The following is a 12,500-nucleotide window of genomic DNA, read 5'->3' as shown; positions in this document are numbered from 1 at the left end:
GATAGATAGATAGATAGATAGATAGATAGATAGATAGATGGATGGATGGATGGATGGATGGATACATCACGTTCTCATGACCAAACAAATCCGCTCCAGACGGGGTCACAGTGTCCATCAGACGTCAGCTCCATCAGCTCGTGTGGAGCAGAATGGAGGTGGAGCTTGTTTCCGGGGAAGTTTCCATTTAAAAGGATCTCCCGAAACGCTGCGCCCGGCCGCGTGTGGCGTCAACCTGGCGCTCCGCCTGACCCCGGTCATCCCAGACCCCACCCCCCATCCCCGATCCCTGGGGTGGAGCCGCTGGGGGTCATTAGCAGCGGGACGCGCTCCGGGTGCCGCTGCGCTGCATCAGCCCCGTCGCTAATTGAAAACATCGACGAGCACTTTGCCGCGTGATCGATGGAGTCAAATGGAGGCGTTGGAAAAGGGGAGACAAGGCGGAGGTCTGGACAGTTTGGTGACGGGGCGAGAAAACCTCCGCCTCGCATGATGTACGAACGCTGTGAATCAGGAAGAGAACAGTGTGATACCGACAGCTTTGGCAGGGATTCCAAACTGTTGACCAACATCTGGAATCCAGAGTCGGCGTGGGTGAGCTGTCCTGCTGCTCCTCCTCCCATTTCCTTATGTAGGTCGTCAACGCCGCTGGACAGGAACAAAGCAACGGGAATGCCACAGGGAAATGGAGTTTGAGCTTGAAGTCATTCAATCACAATTACAACTTCCACTACAAACTCATTCATATCAGGCAGATTATCAATAAGCAGTATGTATCATCTAATCATATCCATGGAAATAATAGATATGACCCCAAAATGGAATCAGCGCCTCTGTGACGCTGTCTGAGCTGGTTGCCACGGTGAAAACGCTGGTGTCCAAGGTCAACGCACAAGGACCCGTACCCCGGTGTGAGGAGCACAAAGCCTGGCCCCACGGACACCGGCGCCGTGGTCTGGAGGCCGCACCTCCCTTAATTTCCAAAATCTGGATGGGTTTGCAACACACCACACTATAACACATGCTTGCACACACACACATGCACATGCTTTTGATGGTGGCCGGTGAAATGGATTCTCTGCTTTTGACCCATCCTGGCTTGTCCTTCCTCCGGGGCCACAGCCAGGAGCAGTGGGCAGCGTACGTGGACGTGCCCGGGGACCAGGTGATAAGTGTCCATCGCTGGTCAGACCATGATGGTGCATGTTTTTGAGGGGGGTCCTTACTGACGTGAGGTGGAGGAAACCCCATGTGAGCACGGGGAGAACATGCAAACTCCACACAGAAAGGCTCCTGTTTGGGAGATAACCCCAGGCGGGAATCGAACCCAGGACCTTCTTGCTGTGAGGCAGCAGTGCAATGCACTGCGCCACCGTGCCACGAGTGCACTTGAAGGCCGTGTGACAGCATGGTTTGGGCGGCCATTTTGTCCAAGTCATTGAGTCCTGTGATGGCCAAGGACGATGAGTCCATGTTACCAGACCAGGTCCAAAACCTGTTCCCTCATGATGTTCCAGCAGGAAAATGGCCCCAACGCAGCGAGGGGTTCCACTCCAGGACCTCCAGGGTGGAGTCCATCACCTGTTGTGGGCTCTTCAAGCACTTGATCGGAACATCACTGGACCTTTCAAAGGGACGTTCCGGAGCGAGGAGGGTGAGGGGGGCCTCTGCCTCCTTCTCTCCGAAACCCCGAGGCCTTTCTCTGAGACGAGGCGGCCGACATCCCAGCAGACCCGGTTCAGGACGGAAGGTCAGCGTTCCGAGATGGACGCAGCTGCTCCGAGGGCCCCGCTCCGCATCGGCTCCTTCATAACAACCTGTCGCCTGCTGTCAACCCTCTCGGGAGGACCAGCGGGGGGTCTGGGAACCAGAGGGTTGCTGGTTCAATCCCATCTTGGAACCAGAGGGTTGTTTGCAGTCTTCCCGACCGCAAACCTACCCCCGTGGCGCTTCGGTTCTGACCCCGCCTCCTCCCTCTGTGTGTCCTCAGTGTCGTTCTTCGGTGACGGTCACGTGCACGTTCACGCCGTGGAGGCGTCCAGCCACACCGCGCTCCACGTGCGCTTCCGGACGTCCGGAAAATCAGGGCTGATCTTTCTGGCGGCCGGAGAGACAGACTTCCTGCTGCTGGAGATGCTGTCTGGACGCCTGCAGGTAGGAATGCACACGCATGCACACACACACATTCCGGTCTTCTCGCTCGCCCTTCCCCTCCCTCTCTCTCTCTCTGTGCACATACTTGACACTGTCCGCTCTGCAGTGATCCTGTTCTTCAATGCAGAGTTACGTGATGAGTGACGTGCGACGTGAGCGAGCAGGTCGAGCTGCGCAGTCCTTCCTAAATCCAGTCTGCAGCAGCAGGGCCGCCTGGAGCATGGAGCTTCAATGTGCGACCCCCAACCCGAGACGCATCAAGACACGAGATGCGTTGCAGTGGTCCTTTGAACTCTGTAGATAATCAGTGAAGATCTAAAAAAAAAAGTCAATTACAGTAAGATTTACCACAACAATGACTCGAAGGCCCATGGTCCCAGTTAATTTAAATACAATTTATCAAGATAATGAAGCTTCCCAGAAATCCAGAAACAACATGAGTTTGTACTAGAGAAGGCACCATGCTGCCTTGAATGTTCCGGTAAAATGCTGATGCAGAAATATTGAGCATTTGCGGAAAACGATCCCGATCCGAAATATTTTCCCTTTTGCAACTAACAAGCTTTAGATGAGCAATTTCACTTGATGCACTTTGAATTCCCATTTTTCTGCTGGTGTGAGCCTGTTCCTGTTACTGGGTAACTTGGCGCCATCCGTCATTAATTCACAGCAATAATCGCTTTTCCTGATTGCCGTTAGCTCCTAACCCTTTCCCAGAATGCACTTGGGTGGCAGTAAAACGTTACCTGGAGAGACGCCAGTAAAGTAGGAAAGCTGAAACTCGCTTCAACGGGCGCAGTACGTTTTCTGGGTTTCCGGGTCAAGGTGCAGAACACGGGGTGGATAGTTGTCACATCGTGAAACAGATTGGACGTGAAAAGGCCCCAAATCCGAGTCCGAGCAAAGTCTCTTCAAACACTCTTCAAGGGTCACTATGGTATCGACTGGTATCCCAGTTTGACCTGGTCAACTCAGTTGCCTCCCTGAAAAGCTCAGAAAAGCCCAGGCAGATACTCCAGGACCCCAGCCCAGTGCGCAGGTATCTGCAGCGCTGAGGTGACGTGGAGGCCGGATCAGAGTCTCACTTGGCGTCAGAGAGAGAGAGCAACACAAAACGAAACGCCCCTGATTCCAAGATGATCTGAGAACAAGTTCCATCATGAAGCCAGAGAAGGAGAGCGCCTACATGTTAGCTCTGACTACAGGCACAGACAGATAGACAGATAGATAGATAGATAGATAGATAGATATAGTCCAGAATCCAGCCTGAATAGGTCGTTCTAGAGCCTCTTGTACCCGCTCTGGCAGATAACAGATTAAATGGAAATGTGGGGAATCACCCATTGGAACCAGCTATTTCTTTCTGTTGCCCTTTATCCCTCACTTCTTTCCTCTTTCCATTCTGACCAACTGATCTTGTTGCTCTCTCCAATCCACCCATCCTCTCCTCCATCCATCCACCCAACCTCTCCTCCTCCTCCTCCTCCTCCTCACCCTCCAGGTTCGTCTGGACCTAGGTTCTGGGGAGCGTTCCCTTCGCTCGGAGAAGGGGCTCCACCTCAGCGATCTGGCCTGGCACTGGGTGGAGCTGACCCACCAGCTCCACAATGTCACCCTCACCGTGGACCAAAGCTCCCACACCGCCCTCCGCATGCCGGGGCCGGACCTGGAGCTCAGCGTCCACGACGGGCTCTTCGTCGGCGGGTCGGCGGGGCTGCGGCGGCCATACCTGCTGCCTTCGGTCGGGCACAACGCCACAGGGTTCAGGGGGTGCGTGGATGAGGTGGTGTTCAACGAGCACAACCTGCTGTCCAGCTTGCGTCCGTACCCCGGGTACAAGAACATCCATGAGGTCTCTCTGGGATGTAGCCCCCAGTTTTCTGCCACAGAAGAAGAGTCCATCAGCTTTTTCAGCTCCAAGGCCTTTCTCTCGCTGCCATCGTGGGAGGTTCCACAGGAGGGGGTGTTTGAGTGCGAGCTGCACCCCTCTGCCGTCGCGGGAGATGGTCTGGTCCTGTATACGTCCGCCATCAAGGGGGGGTTTGTCGGCATGGAGATCAGAGATGGCCACCTGGTGGTAACGTTGGGTAATGAAGACAGGAAGAGGATGGAGCTGCACTCCCTCACAGACCTCCACGGAAACCTCACCTGGTACCCCGTCCGGCTGCACCTCCTGCCCCACGGTGTGCAGCTCAAGGTGGGGCACGAGTTAGTCAGTGCTGGCCTGGAGAATACGGAGTTCCAGGCCATCCAGCCCAAAGGCCCGCTCTACCTGGGAGGTCTGGACGAGCGATCCCGGGGCGAGGCAAGCCGGTCCGGGCTCCTGTCCTCTGTGTCCGGGGTCGTCCAGTCGGTGAGAGACGGGGGCTCGTTTAAAGGCTGCCTCAGAGAGATCCGAGTGAACAGCCAGAGAACTGGACTGCCTCACAGCGTGGTCACTAAGGACGTCTCCGTGGGGTGTACCCTAGCTCAGGTAGCACCTGAAGCATGGACAGCCGCCAGCCAAACCGATCCCCCGCATTGGGATTCCACCGAGACGCAGACCGTCAGCCGAAATACCCAGGACAAGAGGAGGAACGGCAGCTTCCTGGCGCTGAAGGATCTGGAGGTTGCTGAAGGCGGACGGGCTCCACTAGAACCACAACACATCAAGGTAAAATCTGTTATCCACCGTTGACCTGTTGATTATTACTACTCAGTAATATGTTCGAAAAATATTTGCTAATTCTTAAGTTTTATGCATATGAAAAAATCTATTTGAAACATATATGTTATACATACATGTATAAATATATATGTACATACTTATACGATTCATAAAGATTTTGATTCATGCAGATATGCATATTGACCTTTACTGGATTTGTTACTCCAAATGTTTTCAGGTGGATTTTTTTCTACAGTTTAGTTTTTATTGTGTTTGCTTTAAGCGTGAACAGCTTAAGGTGGCTATTATTGTATGACCCACTGAAATGAGAACATGATTTTACTTTTGCCCGCTGTCTTTGTGGAAAAACCTGAAAGAAAATGACCCTATTCTGATTCCGATTCCAATCGTGCTGCAGGTCAACCTGGACTTCCAGAAACTAGACATCCGTCCGTCCCAGCTTATATTCCGTGTGGAAGAGCAGCCGATCCACGGTCAGCTTCGGCTGGACCTGCCGGCCGGTCAACGTGGAAGCAGGAGGGATGAGGAAGAGGAGAAGGGCGCGGTGGCCGGAGGGTCCGATGAAGACGAGGGGCGGACGTTCAGCATGCTGGACCTGTGGCAGGGGCGGGTCATGTACGTGCACGGTGGCTCTGAGGACCGCCAGGACTTCTTCGTGTTCTCCGTGTTCTCCAGCATCAAGAAGGAGCTGCCGGTGTCTCCAAAGGGGAACCGCCTGTACCGCTTTGAGATCAGTGTCAGTCCCGTTAACGACCCGCCCGAACTCAGCCTGCTGGAGGGGAAGGTCCTTGTTCTGCTGGAGAATTCCAAACGCCAGGTAAAGAATCAAGAATCATTTTTTCTGCCGGGGCGGCCGTGGTCTGCCTTCCTGGACAACAATTCAGGTTCTAAGGCCACTGCCTTGCTACAGGACTTTTACTTATAGAACCTGGAGTTATCCACCACCACTGTAGCCGCTGTACAATGGTTTTACATGGACATTATCCTGTTTGAAAATCTCCATAGCTGACCACAGATCTGCTGAAGGTGTCAGACCCAGACAACGGCCCTGAAGAGCTGATCTTCAGCTGCCTGGGAGCCCTGAACACAGAGGCTGGACATCTGGAGCATCAGGACTTTCCTGGCAGGTGAGGCCGGGCAGATAGAGTAGAGGTAGAGTACAGGTGGAGTAGAGCAGAGGTAGAGTAGAGTTAGAATAGTTTAGATGGAGAAGAGTAGGTCAAAGTTGAGGAGAATGAAGAGAAGAGGAGTAGAATAAAGATCGGAGTCAAGTCGTGTAGTGAAGTAGAGTAGATTTGGGTAGAGAGGAGTAAATGTGTGGTTCCCAACCGGGGGTGCCAGACCCCCACAGCGGGTCACCAGAGATCGCGCAAGGGTCATGAGGCCCTGGGGCGATTTCAGGCGTATGTTTGCTAATCGTCAGAATATGACTTCAAACCTCCACATGAGTTTTGAACAAAATCCATGACGAGCAAATAGGGTTGGGCTGTCTGCCAACGTTTTCCTACAGGCAATTGTCAGCCCAACAACCCGTGATTGATTGAATCTGTGTGTGTGTGTGTGTGTGTGTGTGTGTGTGTGTGTGCATATGTGTGTGTATGTGTGTGTGTGTGTGTGTGTGTGTGCACAAGTGTATGTGTGTGTGCGTGTGTGTGTGTGTGTGTGTGTGTGTGTGTGTGTGTGTGTGCATATGTGTGTGTATGTGTGTGTGTGTGTGCACAAGTGTATGTGTGTGTGTGTGTGTGTGTGTGTGTGCATATGTGTGTGTGCGTGTGTGTGTGTGTGTGTGTGTGTGTGTGTGTGTATGGTGGCGGGGTGGGAGGGGGGGGGGGGGGTCGCGGCGGGGGACGGTCGCGGCCCCCATGCACCCCTGCCTCCCTCTCACTGTATATGGGATTATTTTGGTTTTAAACCGGACACAACCATAAGTCATTTGCCGTCTTTGCTGTGGCTTCATTGTAAAAGGCGTTTTAAAAAGACAGCAAAACAACAAAGATTAAAAGGATCAAATCGTGTAATTACCCTGGAGAAAGCCGTCTCCGTCTGCGTCTCTGCTTCCCGAAGGAGGGGGCGGAGGCGGAGGCGGAGGTGGAGGCGGAGACGGAGGCGTGTTTGTGTCTGAGTGCGCTCTGCATCGACGCGTTGTTCCTCCAACATTTGGACGGAACTGAGCCCAACCAAAGAAAGAGAGAAAGGCCATTTCAGAATGACCTGGAAACCGGGTTGACGCTGATATATTTGTCCAAGCGACGAGGCCGACCCAGTCCTATCCGTGCACGCTTTGAAGTGCGCTTTACGGGTCATTAAATAAGCAAAATAATAGGATAAACCCCCCCCCCAAAATACAACAGCCCATGGACTCAGTGAGTCGCCGGTTGCTGATATCTTCGTCCAATTGCCCAAGCCCACGAGCAGAAAATCCATGAGCCTTCATCAGTATCGAGCATGTGGAGAACATGTTTTTGGAAGGTTTTGTTCTCCGCAAAAACGAACTTGGTTATATTTCCTGCCGTTGGGAGAAGGAGGCTGAGGATGGAGCTGCCGGGCAAGAGGAAAAGAGGAGCTTCATGGATGTGCTGAGGGTGGACATGCAGGCGGGTGGTGTCAGGGAGGAGGATGCGCAGAACAGAAGGTGTTGGAGGCAGATGATCCGCTGTGGCCACCACTAACGGGAGCAGCACAAAGAAGAAGAAGGAATGTCAGTATAGAGATGAATGTTGGGATATCTGGGTCAATCCAGTTATCCAGATCACCAACTGATTCGTCATGGTGTATTTTGGGCAGTGCGAGCATACTGTACATCCTGGAATTTTACAGCCCAATGGGAACTTTAGCTTTGTTAAAATGAGTTTGGTTGTGGAAGATGATATTTTTCTACATTTCTAAATCACCTTTGATTTCAGATCAATCAGTTTGTTCTCCCTGTCGGACCTGGAGGAGGGGAAGATCAGCTTTGTCCACACGGGGGTCCACAGCTCCAGGCTGTCTCTGAGGGTCAGCGATGGACAGAGGGTAGGTCTGGAGGTGCAGGAACCAACCATATACTGTCTGTGGTGGCTCACGCTTTGGTCGCAGAGTTCCAAAGAAGTGGAGTGACTTATTTTGGTTTGTTTTTTTTAACTGAAGTTCTTCTCTTCTCCATTCTCCTCTAAGCATCTGACTTTCTTCTGACTGTTCCTTCTTCTTTCATCTGACTCTCCTCTCTCTAGCTGAGCAACACAGTCGTCTTAAGGATAACGGCAGTGTCCTTAGAACACAAACTGGCCAACAACACCGGCCTGGAAGTCGACCAATGTGAGGCTTCCATCATCACCACCAATCACCTGGCGGTAGAAGTCAATGTGGCCAATCATGTCGCAGAAATCCGCTACGATGTCACCGAAGCTCCAAGACTCGGCGAGCTCCAGCGACTGCACTCCAGCGGAGAGTGGAAAATCACAAGTTATTTCTCTCAGAAACTTCTGGAGAAAGCACGTATCCGGTACCTCAACACCTTCCACGGCCTCCAGACGCAAAGCAACGTAACAGATCACTTCAGGTGTAAAGTCAGCGTGGGCTCCGCCGACCCGGCGGAAGACGTGGTCTTCCCAATCACGGTACGGTGGATTCGCTTCAAGGTCACACGGAGCAAGATGGAGGTCGCTGGTGTCCGCAGGGCCGTCCTTAGCTCCGAGGACCTGCATGCAATCTCCAAGGGTGTCAAGCTTCAGGAGGACAGCATCTTCTTCAGGCTCCTGACGCTGCCAAAGAAGGGACACCTACACTTCCACCACGAAGTCCTGAAAATAAACTCCACCTTTAGCCAGAAAAACATTACAGACAGCTTAGTTAAATACGAGCTCCTCAACAGGCCGCACGGGGATCTGAGAGACTCCTTCAGCTTCCAGGTGTTTTCCAAACACGCCGACTCCACTACTTATGACTTCAGGATACAGGTCAAGGCCGAGTCGCCCGCGATCTTCTTCGTGAACAAGGGGTTGTCCGTCCAGGAGGGAGGGAGTAAGATCATCACCAAGGAGATGCTCTTCACACACACGGCCAATAACAGGGAGGTCCGGTACGCTGTCACCAGAAGCCCTCGGCACGGACGCATCAGGATGATCAACCTGTCCAACTCATCCGCAGTCAACGACAACATCGGCACCTTCACGAACCAGGACATCGCGGATGAGCGCGTCATGTACGTCCACGACAACAGCGAAACCAAACAGGACTCGTTTGCGTTCCGCGGCGTCCTCTACAAGCCGCTGAAACACGGCGGTAAAAAGGAGGAGAAGAACTCCGCCGAACACACCTTCAACATCTCCATCCAGCTGGTGAACGACGAGCGACCGGTCAGGGTGGTCGACAAGGTGTTCCACGTGGCGCGTGACGGTCAGCGGCTGCTTACGGCGGACGACTTGCGCTACCATGACGACGACTCAGACTTCGAGGACGGCTGGCTGGTGTACACCCGCCGGGGGATTCCCATGGGGGAGCTGGTGCTGGCCAGCGACACCGCCCACAAGGTGTACGAGTTCACCCAGCAGGACCTGGAGCAGGTGAGCATGGATGCTAGCTCAGGTTGGAAGCCGCGTGCAGACAATCCAGGTCCAGAAAGTAACAGTTCCATGTTGTGATTCGCCCATGTGCTGGAGTGGGATTTTACTTTCTTGGGGGCAGTTTGAGCTCTAATAGAATGCAGAGGAGCCATCCAGAATGACGTTTAGTGGAGGGTACAGACCAGTCGTGGGGTCCGCCCCATCGGGGGCTGCAGAGGTGGTGCAGGGGCAGATACAGGACATTGGCTCTGGGTAGATTATGTTTGTGGAATGAATCACAGAATAAATCCTGTGGTATACATCCTTTCATTCAATTCAATCTTAAATTCTTTTTTTATTTGTACGTCCAACAAACGTTGACAGGAACTAAACCAGCCCCGTCAAGTCAAAGCAGAAAGAAACATTCATTTCATTCTGGATGAAAACACAGACGCTCACGTTCTTCATGATGTTGTTCTTATTAAAATGCTTTCACCACCATTTGTCTCACCCCCTCCCTCTCCCCCCTTCTCTCTCCCCCCGTCTCTCTCCCTCCCCCCCTAGAAAAAGGTTTTGTTTGTACACAGAGGGGTGAGTTTTGGTCGTTTTGTCCTCTTCGTGTCGGATGGGAAGCATTACGTCTCCACCCTCCTGGAGGTGAGCACCTCCTGGTTCATCCTCTCATGTCCTGAATGACAAAGTGAAGCTTCTGTCTTTGTGGGACCTGAGGCACGTTGACCCGTGGGAATGAAATTCAGCTGCACTTTTTGTAAAAACCCACGTTTGTTTTTACACGTTTGACATAATATGAAATCCGTGTTCAACCGTTTATTTCAGGTTTCTTATATCATTTTAACTTTTTCCTTCACTCATAACGAGCAAGGTAAGTGTCTTAGATGTGAATTTGTTGTTAATAAATGAAAAGATATTTTAATATACATTTTTACAACTTCTCGCTCTTCATGCAGGGAATTCGGAACCTCTTAAAACAACTTATCACAAATTTATAAATAGTCATTTGTTGTCAATGATTTCAAGGGTATGCCTATTTTAGATGTATTGGAAAAAATAAAATATATATTTAATGCTGCGGATCCTGAACCTCTTTCCCGCGCCATGCCATGTCTGCCCCAGGTGATGGCCCAGGACCCTTACCTCCAGGTGCAGAACAACACGGGGCTCCTGGTCCAGCGGGGCGGGGTCACGGCCCTGACCTCGGCCAACCTCAGCGTCCTGACCAACCTGGACGTGCGGCAGTCCCAGGAGGTCACCTACGAGGTCTACCTGGCCCCCAGGCGCGGCGTCCTCTTCCTGGACCGCGGTCTGGATCCCGACGCCGTCTCCACCTTTACCCAGCGGGACCTGGAGGCGGGACGCCTGGCCTATCGCCACGACGACAGCCGCGAGCTGTGGGATGGCTTCAATGTGACGGCGAGGGTGCGGGAGAGGCGGGCGGCGGAGCGGGCGGAGCGCAGCCGGCGGGAAGTCCACCTGGATGTGGGCGTGGTGATCAAGGTGTTCCTGGAGAGCCAGCAGAGACCCCCCACCGTGCTCAGCAAGTCCCCCGCCGTGGTGGTGGTGGAGGAGGGACAGGAGGTCTCCGTCACCAGGGAACACCTGGAGGTGAGGGGGCATGACGTGGGTTTCTCCTGGTACTTTAAGTCAGACGGTTATTATCTGTAAATAATATATACATATAACATATACATCTACGTATACATTATATATACATACAATATATACATCTACATATAAACACTACTATATACATTATATATACATATAACATATTCATCTACGTATACATACTGCTATATACATTATATATACCGTACATACAATATATACATCTACATATAAACACTACTATATACATTATATATACATATAACATATACATCTACATATAAACACAACTACTGTATATACATATACGTATACAGACAGCTCGATACATTATATATACATATAACATATACATATACACACAGCTCTATAAATTATATATACATATAACATATACATATACACACAACTCTATACATTTTATATACATATAACATATACATCTACACACTACTGTCCTCACTTAACAACCTACCTTTTTAAAGACCGTTCAGACTCAGGACCAGCTCTCTGACCAGTCTGTATTGTACACTGTGTACAATACCAAGCATCGCATCGACCTTTGTTTACTATATACACTATATATACACTATACACTATATATACCAGCCACACCCCCTTGCCATGAAATAACACTGTATACACTATATACACTATATATACCAGCCACACCCCTTACCGTTAAATAACACTGTATACACTATATACACTATACACTATATACACTATAAATACCAGCCACGCCCACTTACCATGAAATAACACTGTAAACACGATATACACTATACCCTATATATACTATATATACCAGCCATGCCCCCTTACTGTGAAATAACACTGCATACACTATATACACTATATATACCAGCCACGCCCCCTTACCGTTAAATAACACTATATACACTATACACTATATATACCAGCCACGCCCCCTTACCGTTAAATAACACTATATACACTATACACTATATATACCAGCCATGCCCCCTTACTGTGAAATAACACTGCATACACTATATACACTATATATACCAGCCACGCCCCCTTACCGTTAAATAACACTATATACACTATACACTATATATACCGGAACTCATTCGCATCCGGCCACTCGCTGTACGTAGACAGACAACTTGAGCCCATGCTGCGTTCAAATGAAACTCGGAAAACTGTAACTTGTGCTGCTTTTTTTACAAAACCTGTAAAACTAAAACCGGTCACAGAAGGCGTCGTCGCACCGCTGGAAGTTAAGGAACCTTTGGAGGAACTAGGGCTGGGCGATAAAACGATCTTGATCATTTTCAGGATATAATCTGACACGATAACGACGATTCATTGCTGAGATTTATTTTCGAAACAGAATCCGTTTTCCTCTACCTACAAAGACACCACACAAACAGAAACAACCATGTGACACAAACAGCCAATGGTAGAGCAGGAGCGCCGGTGCTTCCTCCGCTCTCTCCCCCGCCGCGGCGCTCTGCGGCCCCTCTGGAGCTGATGTGGCGGCTCTTCCTGAAACACTAACTTGA

At 50.9% G+C, this 12,500-nt stretch overlaps 1 protein-coding gene across 1 annotated transcript in view; it reads left to right on the top strand.

The window, feature by feature from the left end:
• Positions 1–1,524: 1,524 nt before the first annotated feature.
• Positions 1,525–12,500, top strand: part of LOC307243079 (chondroitin sulfate proteoglycan 4-like) — a gene marked incomplete at both ends in the record, with an annotated part of 23,391 nt that continues 12,415 nt past the window's right edge. Inside the window, 9 exons of the mRNA XM_080017729.1 lie at positions 1,525–1,750; positions 1,991–2,154; positions 3,656–4,807; positions 5,220–5,639; positions 5,828–5,949; positions 7,726–7,834; positions 8,032–9,363; positions 9,907–9,999; positions 10,477–10,965. Of these exons, the coding sequence (XP_079873855.1) occupies positions 1,525–1,750; positions 1,991–2,154; positions 3,656–4,807; positions 5,220–5,639; positions 5,828–5,949; positions 7,726–7,834; positions 8,032–9,363; positions 9,907–9,999; positions 10,477–10,965 (4,107 nt within the window). The remainder of the gene's footprint in view (positions 1,751–1,990; positions 2,155–3,655; positions 4,808–5,219; positions 5,640–5,827; positions 5,950–7,725; positions 7,835–8,031; positions 9,364–9,906; positions 10,000–10,476; positions 10,966–12,500) is intronic.

Source organism: Zeus faber (genome assembly GCF_960531495.2).
Source record: "Zeus faber genome assembly, chromosome: 17".
In the NCBI taxonomy this organism is placed as follows: Eukaryota; Metazoa; Chordata; class Actinopteri; order Zeiformes; family Zeidae; genus Zeus; species Zeus faber.
Note: the sequence above shows the minus strand (reverse complement) of the source record. Positions and strands in the feature narration are given on the sequence as shown.